This window comes from Adiantum capillus-veneris, chromosome 3 (genome assembly GCF_014529385.1).
Source record: "Adiantum capillus-veneris isolate H3 chromosome 3, ASM1452938v2, whole genome shotgun sequence".
NCBI lineage: Eukaryota > Viridiplantae > Streptophyta > Polypodiopsida > Polypodiales > Pteridaceae > Adiantum > Adiantum capillus-veneris.
The window spans coordinates 137,222,734-137,238,011 of NC_140933.1; the positions used below are offsets into that span (position 1 = coordinate 137,222,734).

The following is a 15,278-nucleotide window of genomic DNA, read 5'->3' on the forward strand; positions in this document are numbered from 1 at the left end:
AACAAAACTTAAAAAAACTGAAAGTTTCTCTGAATTGGGGGGGGGGGGGATTATTGCAGAAAGAACTCCCCTCCAAAATAAGGAATTTGTTGTTGTGCCCACAGATACCATTATCACAAATGAAAGGTCTACCAGGCAAAGTGCCTACTCTGCTGACTCAAAAGACCAAGACAAAACATTTGAGACTAGGACGTTCACTAAACCCTGCATCATGAGAGGAAGTTCTGTATTTACAATTACTTAGCTGCAATTATGACAAGATCGCAGGGCACCGTCATCACCAATGAGATGCCCTCCGGAAATAGGAATGCGTTCAACTCTGCTGATCGAAAAGGTAAAACAGACCAACAGTTGTGACTGATTTATCCAACCAATGAGCAGCACTGCAGAACAAAAATTGTGTCTCCTCAACATTTACACTGCTTTCCAACAAGTACCAAAGCTTGCCCAAACTATCAATGGAATGATCGATGAACTGCTGAACATTTCCTCTACTGTAATCTGCGAGATTTAGGTAGTGATGCATAATGCCCAGGATTCTGCATCCCTCCAACCGGTTCTTTCCTTCTACCCTATTACATTATCAAAAATCTCTCTCTCTCTCTCTCTCTCTCTCTCTCTCTCTCTCTCTCTCATATTTCTTTTTGGGCAGGAAAAAAGGCTGTATTCTGTGTCCAAAAGACCCTCTGGAGATGTCTAATGGCCTATAATCTAGAGGAAGTAAAACACCAGGATAACAAATTGAGGTCTATGTGAACATCAATGATCAAGGTGGCCTGTATGATGAATGAAAATTGAACCACTGGGGAGGTGCATAATTCCATGTGATGTGACAATGGTCCCGACTGAAAAGAACTGAAGATCTCACCCATGTGTGAAGAAAGGAGCATCTACACTGCTTTGCTGCCCTGGAGGAGCCTGAAGTATCCCACTCAATGCGAAGGGTATGCTGCAGCTCAGTCCAAATGGCTAAGTGGTGGATGTAGAGGAAGACAGTGAGCCCAAAATGTGAGCACAAGCAGCCTTCCACATGGTCCAAAAAGTGATACTGCAGATGGTAGTGAAAACTGCATCCCGTTGGTAGAAGTCTGGTGGCTTGCATCTGGAATCCATCAAGAGTGCCCAGTCTATATCCCAAGGGAGTAAGCATAAAGACTGGATCAGTCAGCAAGCCTTGGAAAAAGGTGTGTGACCTTGGAAATTGCAACTGCGCCCCACGTCAGGAACCCATTATGCATGCTGTAACCGGCTGGGCTGCTGCCCAAGCAGTGCAGGACAGCAAAACAGTGATTTTCAGCTTTCAAAACCAGAATTTCAACACTTTGATAATGTAGATAATAGACAAAGTAATTAGGAGAAAGAGAGACTGAGATGGAGAGGCGAAGTTCCTCCCCTGCATGGTGCTGGCCCCTGAATAGGCACTGCTTTTGGTCTTTCGTTTATTTATGTAAAGAGGCACAATACAATGTTAATGAGAGAGGGTGCCGTCCTCCCGCAAGAGAGGGGGGAGAGAGAGAGAGAGAGAGAGAGAGAGTACCAGCAATAGTCCTTACAATTAGCTAAATCAACCCTTTCAAATAGAGGGGTGTGTGCGTGCGTACGCGAGCGCACGTGTGTGTGTGTGTGCACGCCTGTGTGTACACAGAGTCCAAGTGCCAAATGTGTGCACTTCCTTCTACTCTCTGAGCCTCTAATGGGCTGTTTGGGACAAGTGGCTGGTTCCTCATGTGTGTGTGTGTAGGCGCCTTGGCTGAAAATGGCATCTTTTGGGGCTGCCCTGCACCTGCCATGCTTGAACTGCCCTTCACTAGGGTCGCATGTCTCACAAACGGGAGCACGCAAACGCAATTAATAAGCTGAAAATAGATAGAACTTGAAGGAGAGTCAGAAGGGAGAAGATCGACACAGTGTTGGGGACTAGAAGAAGGGACCCCCCCCCCCCCCCCCCCCCCAACCGCTAAATAGAAACTTTATTACAAGGAGAATCGTTTTACAGGCACAAGAACCGGAGTAAACCCCTCCGTTCTAGATATCAGACTCGATGGTCGTTTCCTTCCCGTTTGGGAACCGGAGAGGCTAGCTCTCAACTAAGATATCTTCTGGTTTGTTCTCAGAGCATAGAAGCTCTGCAAATCGTCCGGATTCCATTTCCGGAATCTTGAGCGCAGGTCAAAGCCTCCTTGCTCCTTTCTTTGAGATGGAGTACTTGCAAAACACACACAGAGTAGCAAAGAATTGTAGATCTTATGTGCAACTATCACCAATTGCTCCCGGTACAGCAGAAAACCACCATAAGCAAACTTGTCACGAGCACTTGCAGATCCGTCACACTAGGGCCTCCTCTTCCTTAGCGCTGGCAATCACCTGGGCATGGGGGCACCTGCTTCTATATGCCCAAGAGGCTGGCAGGAATAGCAGCACGATGGTGCTTTTCCTCCCAACAAGAGCAAATGGATGGAGAGAGAGAGAGAAAGAAAGAAAGAAAGAAAGAAAGATTTTTAACGTCTATGTCAGGCCGAAATCGGCCTATGAGACAAATCAAATGTACATGGCGTGTATGTCATCCGTCTATCGGAAAGACAAATGAAACAAAACTGATACAAAACTGAACTGAATGTAGGTAATGGAGTATCTGAGGAGGGATGGGGTTCTATCTCTAGGGGTATATGCATGTCTATATGCTCAAGGTAGTACAATCATGAGAATGCATCAAGCTCTCTAGCTCCATCCTGTACAAATGGGGGGATGTAAGATGTGGTACATGGGCGGGGCTGGTGCCAAGGCTACCCGGATGAAAGCTGTCGGGTCGGCCCTCATCTGAGCTACTCGCTCCTCAGTGGCACGGCGCTCCCGGGCTCGGATCTCCTCGATCTGTCGGTGGTGGGAGCTCACGCCCCTGTAGCCTGTGACTCGTGGTCGTCGTCTAGCTCGGTTCACCTCCGCCTGTGGGAGTGTCACTCCTCTCTGAGTATCTGGTGAGGTAGGGGTGGCAATCCTCTGAAAGAAGTCTGTGAGCTGCGACTGTCTCCCCTCTGTCTGTGTAGCTGTGCGTGGCTATAGTAGTGTGTCCCGATGGCTCTGTATCTCTAGTAAGAAACGTCCAAGCTGTCTCTGATCTCGAGAGTCCATGATCTCTCGGAGAGTGGGCTGTCCTCTGAATAAGGCCTCATACCTGCCTCTGATCTCAGTGTATGCTCTGCATCTACATACAAAGTGCTCCTCACTCTCCACCTCCTCTGTGCAGGCTCTGCAGACTCGCTCCTCCCTGGGAACACCAGTATGTCTCCCGATCTCAATCTCTAACCTGTGTGAAGCCACTCTCAGCTGACCAATCGCCACCCGTGAGCTATGTGGCATATATGTGTCCATATAGCGTGGTCTCTGTATGAACCCCCCAGACAATATGGTGAGAAACTGGTCTCTGTAATCTGACATCCTCGTCCCCAAGCCAGGTGACTCCCAGACTCTCCTAGTGTATAGCTGCCACAGATCCTGTCTCAATACCAAGTTTCTCTCACTGCGAGAGAGGTGAACAGATGGTGAGTGGGGGTCGTACTGGAATGGTGGTAGGCTCTCCATGTCAAGACCGTGTCCCTCAAACCATGCTCTGACCTGTGAGTACCAAGCTCTCGCATGCCCACTCTCTGATAGCTGTATAGCTGCCTCAAATGCTCTACGAGTAAGTCTGTCAGGAGGTAGCTCTCTCATCCTCTGGATGAAGCAGACTGTCTGGAATAATGCCTCTACAACCATAGGTGGTGTGGCGAGCTCGGCTCTAGTAATGTCATGTGGCACTGTCTTCTTGCTGCGGAGCAAGCGTGAGATCATACATACCTGTGGCCTCTCAAGCTGGGTCCACTGGTCATCCGTCAATCCTGGTGCCCATACTGCCGCCGAGTACATCAGGGCCGGGGTGACTAAGGTGTCAAAAAGCCAGCCCTTCGTGCGGGGCTCCTGAAAGTGTGCCTGGTGGCATCTCCGCTCTAGCATGGTCAGAGCTGCATATCCTCGGGTGAGCCTGTCAGCAGCAGCCTGCCTCATAGTGAAGGGTCCTGGTAGGCTGGTGAATGTGATGCCAAGATAGACATAGGAGGTGACTACATCAACCTGTCCTCCTGCTGCTGTGAAGGTGGCAGCGCTCCTCACTGCACTGGATGTGTGAAAGATCATGACCTTGGTTTTGCCAAGGTTCACAGTCAACCCCTTGTGTGTGCTGAATTCGTCCAAGGCCTCAAGATGGCGTTGCAAGCCCTCGGGTGACTCTGAAATCAACACAATATCATCAGCATATAACATGATGTGGACCGGAGTACCTGCCAAGTCGCTCCCCTCTCCCCCTGCTCGTAGTATGTAGTCGGAGATCTAGTCGATGTAGAGCCCAAAGAGTGTCGGGGAGAGTGGGCATCCTTGCTTAACACCAATGGTGCTAGCAATGGTCTCTGAAAAGCCGCTTGGGCAACGAACTCGACCCGTCACCCTCTCGTAGAGAGTATATATGGCCCAAATCATCTCTGTCGGTACCCCAATGCTGTGAAGGCGCTGGAAGAGTCTCTCGCGTGGGACTGTGTCAAAGGCCTTGCGGAAATCCACAAAGCAGCAGTAAAGCCTCTTCTTCCGCGCCTTTGCCCCATCAATGAGGCAGCGCAGAACGAAGATGTGGTCAGTGGTGGAGAAAGCTCGTCTGAAAACCTGCCTGGCCTGGAGCTCGTAAACCCTCGGTCTCTGCGTAGCAGCTAAGCTGTGCCTCAAGTACTGCTCCATATAGTTTGGCCATCGTGTGGCCAATCATGATAGTCCTGTAGTTCCCTGGGTCCAGGGTGTCGCCAGATTTGTGGATAGGCACTATGGTGTGCTGTGTCCACTCCTCTGGGAAGCCCTCCCCTATAGCCCGGTTGAAGACATGTGCAATCAACGGGGCTATAGTGGAGGCCGCATAAATGATGTGCTCACTCTGTAATCCAGTGTGGTCAGCTGATCGTCTGTGCTGCATGCGGCGTATGGCCCTCTCTACCATCTCTGCTGTAAAGAAGGAGGAGCACGTGGGGCGTGGCTCATGTGGCTGTGGGATAGCTGTTTCTTTGTTGTTTTTAGCCAGAGAGTGGGCGCCCTCTTTTTATGCAATTTTTTACTAACTAGGCTGCTCACTTATTAAGTGGGCAACCGGACATCTTTAAAAATGGTGTGAACCTCTTCAAAACTCAATTTAAAACTTGTAAGCTAAAAATCAATGCTTACAAAACACTCCCCAAGCACGTCCCTAGATGTAATCTCATGCACAAATGCGATGCAGACATACTCCCTCGTGCGGGAAAGCACTCAAAAATATCCTCCTTTTATTCAAAAGCTTCTCAAAACCCATCTTTACACGTAATTCTTACCCAATTCGAATTTCCTCTCAGATCAACACAATATTCCCTATCCAAATGCTCTCGTCAGCCATCCTGTGACGCATCGAGAATACCTGTTACTTGGTCTCTCCCATCGAACTTACGGAACAACTCCTTCGCAATGCTTAATGTCACCCATCATATGACACATCACAGATGTCCGTTCCAGATGGCTTTTATCAATTCTTGTAGATTGGCAGTTCCCAATTTAACAGTTAAGTGCACACATTTATATATCCTGATTTAATCCAACTCAAACCAACCAAAGAAGCATCTGACCAACTGCATAAAGAGCACGCAAGCCTGTCATCCCATCTAGCCCAATCAATGTAAGTTCTCTCGCCTACCTGACGCCCTTCTGAATATGTCATGCATATACCTAGATGCATCTAAGACAATCCCAGATTCACCCCTTAAAGGAAAGTGCAAGGTATAGACCCGTGGTAGTCACCCACAAGACAATATAACCATCAGCTCCATCATGCATAGTATTGACTAAATACCATGACATCCCCACTAAAGTCATCAATGCCCAATAGTGGGTGTAGAACTAGGTACAAACATATGCTCCCAAACACAACATACACCACATGCACACACGCACGAGCATACATCAACACAAAGTTCAGCGTACTAAGTTTCCGTCATGACTCCGGATGCCTCGCTGGGTATCATCAAAGCAAGACGTAAGCAACACATAAATGGTGACAAATGAGACGTATCCAAAGCTGCATCTATGAAGACAAATCTAATAGTCGGGCGTTGTCGCGAGGCTGTGGCAACCACTAACCTTAGTTGTTGGTTTCTTTCCCTTGATATTTATTTATTTTTGGGACCCTCTTTTTGAAGTCACAAATGGTTGGACATTGTGTGGCCGGTGTGAAATGGCAGACAGCCAAAAATTTCACCCACAATCGGGAAGGGCAGGTCGCCACAAGATGGTTGGGCCAGTTAGCACTGGAATCGGAGCAGTAAAAGGATGTCTAGGCTCAGTTCAAAGTCATTTAGGACCCTCGCTACACTTCATAAGTCGGTGGGTACTAGGAATTAAACCAAGACAGGCTAACTGGACACATGGCGGCACCAGAGGCCATTTGCAAGCCAACTCAGCTAGGGGCACCCAATTTTGAGAAAAAAGGCTGGTCTAGGCTGCCATTTTCTTCATTAAGTGACTACAGTGTGTGGGTGAGTAGTGGGTGTAGGTCTCACAGCTTTAATGGAAAGCTTGCCTTCTCCCTTGTCTTATGTAGCGTGATGATTCCGCTCTCGTGCATCTCTCCCCCCTTTGAATACATAAACGTCATGCCCTGCTCGAGGGCTTTTCATCTGTATGTAGAGTTGTGTGGGTTCATGCACGATTCCCAAGGCAAGAGCCTCTTGCACAGGTACTGGATTAGCTAGTTGCTAATCCCTCGCAAGTACAGGGGAATTCGGAGAGATTTCACATGAGAAATCTCGTCCGATTCAAAGGGCAAGTAGCCCTACAGATGCGGGAGATCGAGGGCTTGCCACGGAAGCGACCGTCACGCGAAACGGAGCCCAAAACAGTAAAATACAGCCTGCTGTGTATTTTTGCTCATTTAGGGTTTTGACCCTAATTGATCCCTAATACCCTCAGGAGCTTTGGGGAAGCGAGGGGATCGCTATATAGGTGTTCTGGTGCATTTTCAGGGCAGAAAGAATTCAACGTGATACAGATTCTCGCCAGGTTTCGGAAATTGTCCGTATGCACGGGGAAAGTCACCTTTGGCATGGGGATTTTGTTTGTGAAGCCTCCTACTGCGGTTATGTTGCCGAAATCGGGCTAGAGTAGGCCATTTTCAGCCTAGTAAAGCGGGACAGCTCGTAGGAACTTGCAGGTTTTCTCCCCAAGTTTTATAATAGGAAAAAAAAAAAGACCGAAGGGGCACCAATCTTTGGGGTCTACAGGGTGTCACTGTCTGCTTGGTAGCACTCTAGCTGCCAGAGTCGTGCTTTGTTTGAAGTGTTAATTCCAGTCACAGGTTTATTCGTGATATTTTCCTCTGGTTCGTAAAGTGAAGTAAAGTTTATAAGGTAAAGAATCGGGTGAAAGCTAAAGTGTACCGCCCTACGGGCCGGTTTCATGGTTTCGTCGCCGGGACAGAATCACTTTTTCCTTAAAGAGTGATCCTTGGTTGGTTTGCGGTGAAGACACAGAGCATAGGAACTCGGAATTACTCTATGGCTGACAGGACAAACGATGCCAGGGAAGAGGGTTCCTCTTCACAAGACAAACAGGCTATCCTTCCAGTGTTTGAGCGTGGCGAGAGTTCACGGCCACCCTTGTCTGTACCTTTTGTTGATTTGAATGCTCCACAAGGTCAAGGGTTCATGATTGGGCAACTAGACAAGGATGCGTTCAGGGCACAGTTGGTTGCCGTTGTGAATGTGTTCTCTCAGTTGGTGCAGAATCCTAGGTTTATGAAATTTTTGCAACCGCCACCATTGTCACAGCAGACAAGGCAAATGTCTCATGCAATAGAGCCTGTTGAGGCTAAAGCCCAAGTCCCTTGTGCGTCCCAGCAGGGCAGGGAGCACTCACATGTTGCGGAGTCACGTGGGGCTCCAAGACAAGTTCCTTCTGTCCACGAACAGGTGGTTAGGACGCCTATTCCATAGGCTTTGTGTCACGTGACACATCCAACCCTATGTGTCCGTGGACAAGCTACAGCATGATCAGGGTTCAGTCAGTCCAGTCAAGTCTAGATTAGAAGTGATCTGGCACTTTTGTGAGTCTATTCGTAGACCGTGCATGCCCAGTCACTTAGCATAGATGCATATCCTCTGGTTGCACACAGCATGATCATCAGAATTCCCATCAGAATCCATTAGAATCAGTTAGGGGATTTTTCCAGTGCATTTAGCCTATTTTCCCTATTTTTGACATTTCTCACTTATTATTTTTAAGTGACTTCCCAACAAAAGTAGGTAGGGCAATTTTGCTAAGTTTGTATATAAGCAAACCAAAGCTAGCACTCTTGGGCAGATGAGCAAGGAGCACAACAGCCCCCAGGCAGCAGGTACTCCCTCTCTCTCAGCAAAAATCCCTCAGCACCCACAAGCACTTGGCGTTTTCAGCTTTGCCTTCATCGCCAACCTCTCAAGCATAGCGTTTTGTCATCGCCCACAGTTCCCTACCTTGGCGTTTTCAATTTCCTTCATCGTCAACATACCCAGATACCTAGTGTTTTCACTAACGCTACAAGGGGCTGCCAGCGTTTTCATTTTCAGCCTTCGGTGAAGCAATGGTACCAGCGTTTTCAGCATTCAAGACAGCAGCAGATTCAGCCCTAGATACTTGCAGAAGATCGTCATTTTCAGCCTCTCAAAACGCAGCCAAAGCCAGCATTTTCAGCAGCCCGAATCAGTCCCAAATTTTCAGCCATAGCGTTTTTATGGACAGCAGATAGAAGACCGCAGATTTCAGCCCTTAAGTCGTCGTCATCACCGACATAGTACGAGTTGCATCAGTTTTCATGCATCATCATTGTACCACTTTGTGCAATCAATAGTAAGACCACTCTCGCCGACGAGAGTGGGGCCTTCGGAGGAGGGTTTTGCAACAACTCTGGTGTCGTATCTCTCTTCTCTCTCTATCTCTCTTCTCTCTCTATCTCTCAGTCTCATACACTTGCACGCACAGTGTCCATTCACTTTGTTTGTGATCATAGCATTCTCTCATTAAGAACGGAAGGCTCTACCTTCCATAAGAACGAAAGGAACCTTGAGCATAGTTCGGAGCACTCACCTTGAGCAAAGCGCAAACATTCATTCCGCTGCACCTAACATTGGTATCAGAGCTTTGGCAGTGTTCTGTATCACTCAAGGAAAGAACCACAAGAATCACAAGAATTGTTTTTGCTTGTTGCGGTCGCACGAACCCAAGTTCGCTTGGGCGTGTCGATTGCTCATCGTGTTTTTTGAAGAGTGACAGGAATCCCAAGAAAGAAGGGCTTGTCCAACCTCCCCTTGTGTCTCTTTTCGCTCATTGAGAGCGGACCGTGCACTTAGCGGCCGGCCACTCGACGTGAGGTGGGAAAAAGCAACCTTGGTGTGAGCGCAAGGCCGCCAAGGGGTGTGCCCGCGGAAAGGAGTAGAACTCGGGTGAAGAGAAGATCCTTCTCAAACACGGTTTGCAAGCAAAAGAAAACCTCAAGAACCTCAAGACTCCCAAGAACCCAAGTTCCTCATGGACTTAAGAACCAAAGATCATAGTGCATGGTTATCACCCGAAGCGGAATGGATACTTCGCATACAGGTGATGAGCATGAGAGAGGCGACGAAGAATTTTCCTCACCAAGAGATTTTTTCGACCCTCCCCCTTCGCTATCTACGCCACGAGTTGTACTAACTCCTATGGAGATGATGGTCAAGTCAATGATGGACATGATGCTGACACAACAAGAAGCAAATCGCATTGCACTGGCACAACAAGAAGCGACTCACATTGAACACGAGCGCGAAGAACGAAATGAAAGAAATGCAATACAACAACAAGAAGCGAATTGAGTTGCGTTGGCACAACAAGAAACCAATCGCCTTGCTTTCGAACACGAGCGCGATGAACGAAATGAACGAAAAGCAGAAAGGGAGGCCGAGCGAGAGGCTCAAAGAGAGCTACGCACTCAAGAATTGCTTCGACAAGTACTTGCCTCGAAGCCCAAACCACCCAAAGATCGTGGGAGTTCATCAAGTGGCGCAAGCTACGATGCGGATTCCAACCATCCAATCACAGAGAAGTTGACTTTCAGTAAGTATGTTGGTAAGATGGATGCTACGGTTATTCATTCTTGGTTGCATCAATTTAATGCTTATTTTGCGACAACTAAGAAGACCTGAAATAGCAAAGTTTTGACGGCAGCTATGTACCTTGCCGGTGATGCCATCAATTGGTACCCGCATGGCAAGAGGCACAACTAGCCGCGCACCTAGAGGAAGTCGACGAATTCACGCCCCTTTCCTTCAATTGGGCTGATTTCCAAGACAAGCTCAAGGCGCGGTTTATGCCACCTCAGTACCTCGCACGATTGAAGGACAATTGGCGCGCTCTCAAGCAAAATAGTATGCCGGTTATGTCTTTTTCTAATCGTGTTTTGAAGCTAGGTACCCAATTACGCAAGTCGGATGATGAACGCAAAGAGGCATTCCTTTTTGGATTGAACGAGTATATCAAGTACGATGTCGAGGTGCTCGATCCAATCGATCTCAACAAGGCGGTAGCGATTGCTCTCGCACAGGAGATGAAGCACAACAAGGGAAAGCCTAAGGAGCACAAGACTTCCACAAGTACCTCGCAGACTTCTCTGAACCCTCAAAACGATAAGAACGGTAAGAATGGTAAGAATGGTAACTCTTCTAACCATTCTTCCATCAGTCTCTCAGAAAAGAATTCTTCCAATGAATCTAAGGGTAAGACTAACGTAATTGCTAAACCTAAGCTTACTCCAGATGAAAAGATAGCACAAGGAATTGTAGGAGGATACATCACGTCGGAAGAGCAAAGCACTTATTCTAAGGAAGGTCGTTGTTTTCATTGTCACATTAAGGGTCACATAAAAAGAACGTGTCCTAAGCTTGAATCGAATGAATCTAAAGAATCCACTTCCTCTGTCAGTGCCCCAAGTTTCTCATGACCCTCCCATTGATGATTCTCTCATTAAATGTTATGGTCGTACGTCGGGGCAGCATTTTGTCATATTGTTTGACCCAGGTAGTATGCATGATGTGATCAGTCTCTCTCTTGTTGAAAAAGCCAGCCTAGAAGTTAGTCAGAGATCTCCTATCGAGGTCTCTGGCTTTCTTCCCGGTATGGACGCTCTCATCACGGAGATGTGCCTTGATGTGTTGTTGCAATTCAAAAAGCTGCCTTTACTAGAAGATTTGTTGTTTCTCCTCTCTCAGGATGTGATATGATATTGGGCATTCGATGGTTTCGTGATGCTAACCCTCTCATTGATTGGGAGGCTAACACTTTCACTCTCAATGACAAAAGTGATTCTCCCATTGTCATTCATGGAGAGGAAATTGTTCATTCTCCATCTCTCATTGCTAATATGCAGGACAAGATTGAAAGAATTCAGGAGAAGGAGACTCTCTTAGTCTCTTTTTCTCCAAAGCATGACACACAGGATTTGCATGATTGTGAGCAGCATGATGATTTGAAGGATGATAAAGACAAGCATGATGATTTGCATGATCAAGATGTGATTTCTCACAAGCATGATGATTTGCATGATCAAGATGTGATTTCTCACAAGAATGATGAGTTGCATGAAGATGACGTGATTGTTCACAAGGATGATGTGTTAGTTGATGCTTTTTCTAGCGAAGCGAACTTGGGTTGCAGATTAGATCAATCACGAAGGATCAATCTTGGCTCTCAAGCCTAGGTCCAAAGAACCCTCACAGGAAGTACTATGTGTTCGCATGATTAGTACGCACGCATTGTTCAAATGTTTCATTCGTGATCGCTTCCTGTATTTTAGTCAGCCTCTTTATGTGATCCCTTTTCCTAGGCATGACATATTGTATGTTGAGCACGTTTCTCTCATGGATGAGCACGAATGTATGCGGATTTTTCATGAAAAGCTGAAAAGTATATATGTAAGGAAGTCACATTCCATGTCTCTTCCTTGGCATGACACAGTTTCCGAACAAGCACATGAAAGTATGAGCACCAAGCGTGGGCCTTTCCATTGTGTTTTGCCACAGTTGATTGCTCTAGATCATAAGAGAAAGATTCGATCTCATTGTTTGCATGTGTTTGACGAACGGGTCGTCACTCCGTCTCTATGTTCATCTACATTGCATACACAGTCTTTAGCGAAGACAAGATTTTTTCCACTCACTTTACATGGAATGGGTATGTTCATGGTTTTGTGTTGGAAATGGTTTCAGGAATTTTCAGCCATGGAGAGAGATTCTTGAGGAAGAAGGAAGCATGAGTCTCAACAAAGATGAAGCATTGAAGGAGCCACAGAAGACTTTGTGTCGCTTTCGGCACGGCCCAAAGAAGCAAGCATTGCAGACCTTTCTGAACTTCAAGTACCGCACGACCCACACATCAGAGTGGGCCGACGAAGAGTCCCTTCCAGGATTCCGGATGCTTTTGGCGATCTCCCTCGACGCCATATAGTTCGGTACCAGTACCTCACTTTGAAAAGAAGGAGATGTCACGTGACACATCCAACCCTATGTGTCCGTGGACAAGCTACAGCTTGTTCAAGGTTTAGTCAGTCCAGTCAAGTCTAGATTAGAAGTGATATGGCACTTTTGTGAGTCTATTCGTAGACCGTGAATGCCCAGTCACTTAGTATAGATGCATATCCTCTGGTTGCATACAGCATGATCATCAGAATTCCCATCAGAATCCATTCGAATCAGTTAGGGGATTTTTCCAGTGCATTTAGCCTATTTTCCCTATTTTTGACATTTCTCACTTATTATTTTTAAGTGACTTCCCAACAAAAGTAGGTAGGGCAATTTTGCTAAGTTTGTATATAAGCAAACCAAAGCTAGCACTCTTGGGCAGATGAGCAAGGAGCACAACAGGCCCCCAGGCAACAGGTACTCCCTCTCTCTCAGCAAGAACCCCTCAGCACCCACAAGCACTTGGCGTTTTCAGCTTTGCCAGTCCACTTGACTACCTCATAGAAAGCGACACAGTTTCTCCCAGGGACTGATCATAGGGAGTGAGGGCTGTTTTGTGGCTATGCCCTGCCTATGTGAGGTAGTTTACCCATTATTGGCCTATTCCCGTAAAATGTCCAAGGTGGGTGTGTAATAGTGTACAAAGAGCATAGTGTTGTCTGCATACTCCTAATCCAACGAATCTCGCAAGTCATCCAGAGGCATAATTAGACCTCTCAATTGTGGGGTCCCGTGGCGCAAGAAGAGAGACATGGCCTCAGCAAAAAACAGAAAGAAGTAGTTGGACCGAACAAGACAAAGGGAAACGCAGTCCAATGTGGCGTCTTATCATGACACTGCTAGAAGCATACACATCTGATCCACTGCAAGAGAAAATCCATCCTCTAAATAGTGCCCTCCAAGAAACCCCTATCATAAGCTTGCTCAAAATCAAGAAGATGACAATATATGTTGTTCTATCTAACAAGTTGACTCGATTACTATGAGGAGCGAGGGCTGTTTTGTGGCTGTGCCCGGCCTATGTGAGGTAGTTTACCCATTATCTGCCTATTCCCACCATTGTTTTGCCCACCTTGTACTACTAGCAATGTCACATAGTTTGCCTCGTGGTGCACCCAGGTTAGTAGTATTTTTCCCTAATAAGCAATACCACAAGATTCCACCTACATGCCTGTTTTTAGGTTTTTTTCCCTGTTTTAGAGTGTGGGGTTACTTGTTTTTTGGGATGAGAGGGGGTAAAGTCTGGGAGTCTCCTATATAGGGACCCCACCCCCTTGTACTTCATCCACATTCTATCATTTCAATGATCATTAGAGCTTGCCAATGTTTAGGGTTTCTCTCTCTTCAATGTTTTCTCTTTCTGGCGTTTTCACCAGATCGCCATCCCTCTCTGTCTACCTTCACATTTTTTGTGCCCTCTCTTGCCCTAGGCGACTCTCCCTCTATGTGTACATTACAAATCTAGGAGATCACAGCGACTTGACTGCTCTCAGAGGTTCCACATGTGGAGGTTTCTGTTCTCGCCATCCATGCCAGTTTTCGAGGAACTGATACAAGTTTTCCAATTATAAAGAGGTTGTCTATTGGCTGCAGTAAATTTTAGATTCGGGGAAGTCACTTTGATGGAGTATAGATCCAGATTTGGAGGTGAAGAAGTGGACCAGAGGACGGATAGTTTGCTCGCTATCCATTTGTGTCTCAGATCTGGTGCTGATTTGGAGTTGTACGGGCTGATCTGAAGCAGTTTCTTCCAAGTACCTTAGCATATCCTCTTTACATGATCATACTCTTCCTGTCGACATGACAGATAGTGACTTAAATGGTGATGGTGTTGACCACTGTCGAGTGCTATGTGGGATGCGTATCACAAGAAGATCGGTGACAATCCGGTAAAGATACCTACCCTTCCAGCTTTTACAGTTTATCGTTAGTTAGATGGCACCAACTTTAGTAATTGGAGGATGATGATGATGGCGGTATTTGACTCGTATGATCTCGGATTCTTCGTGATCAAGAAGGTGGAGAAGCTATCTACAACGGAGGAGGGTGCACTTTGGGAGCACACTTGAGTGCGGTCTTTTACCATCTTGAATTGTGCCCCACAGTTTTTAGATCATGTGAAAGCAATGACGAGTGCCAAGCTGATTTGGAATCATTTGGAGTCTATCCATGAGCATGTTACCCCTATGAAGAGTGTTGCTTTGCGAGTGCACTTGATTAACCTAGATGCAACCAAAGATGCTTCCATGAGATCTCATATCAACAAGATGTAATCTTTGCGGCAGAAGATTCTTCGGATGGGGAAGAACATTGCATTAAAGGACATGGCCATTTATTTGATGCCCTAGTTACCGCCATATTACTCGGGTTTCATTTCTTCTTTGATCACAAGTGGATGACTGAATACTATTACATGGGAGGAGTTAATAACGTTGGTTTTGAACCAGGAGGAGCATAGACCTTTTGATTCAACCGAAGCTTAGGCAGGAGATTCCCAAGAAAAACAACAAATTAGACAGAGTAAGCCACCTAGGGTCTTGCCTCATGCCAACCTACTAGGTGGGCATATACATAGCTCGTACCACCGGAAGAGGTACATCTACCTCAAATAACACTAATACAGCCCCCACTCCCCTAATCTACTCCTAGGGGATAGTGGAGCCACCACTGACAAGAGATGAAACTCTCACCCCCCCTCAACTCCTGAATGGGGAACCAATC

General features: G+C 46.7%; 1 protein-coding gene across 3 annotated transcripts in view; it reads right to left on the reverse strand.

Moving 5' to 3' along the window:
- Positions 1-350: 350 nt before the first annotated feature.
- The window catches only part of CDKE;1 (cyclin-dependent kinase E;1), a 50,864-nt gene continuing 35,936 nt past the window's right edge, over positions 351-15,278 (reverse strand). For 2 of the 3 annotated variants that reach the window (XM_086509245.1, XM_086509244.1), the window contains one exon: positions 752-1,207. In XM_086509245.1, coding sequence (XP_086365371.1) covers positions 767-1,207 — 441 coding nt within the window. In that variant the 3' untranslated portion in view covers positions 752-766. Of the gene's footprint in view, positions 573-751; positions 1,208-15,278 lie in introns of those variants that run through there. The other variant, XM_086509246.1, reaches the window with a different exon arrangement.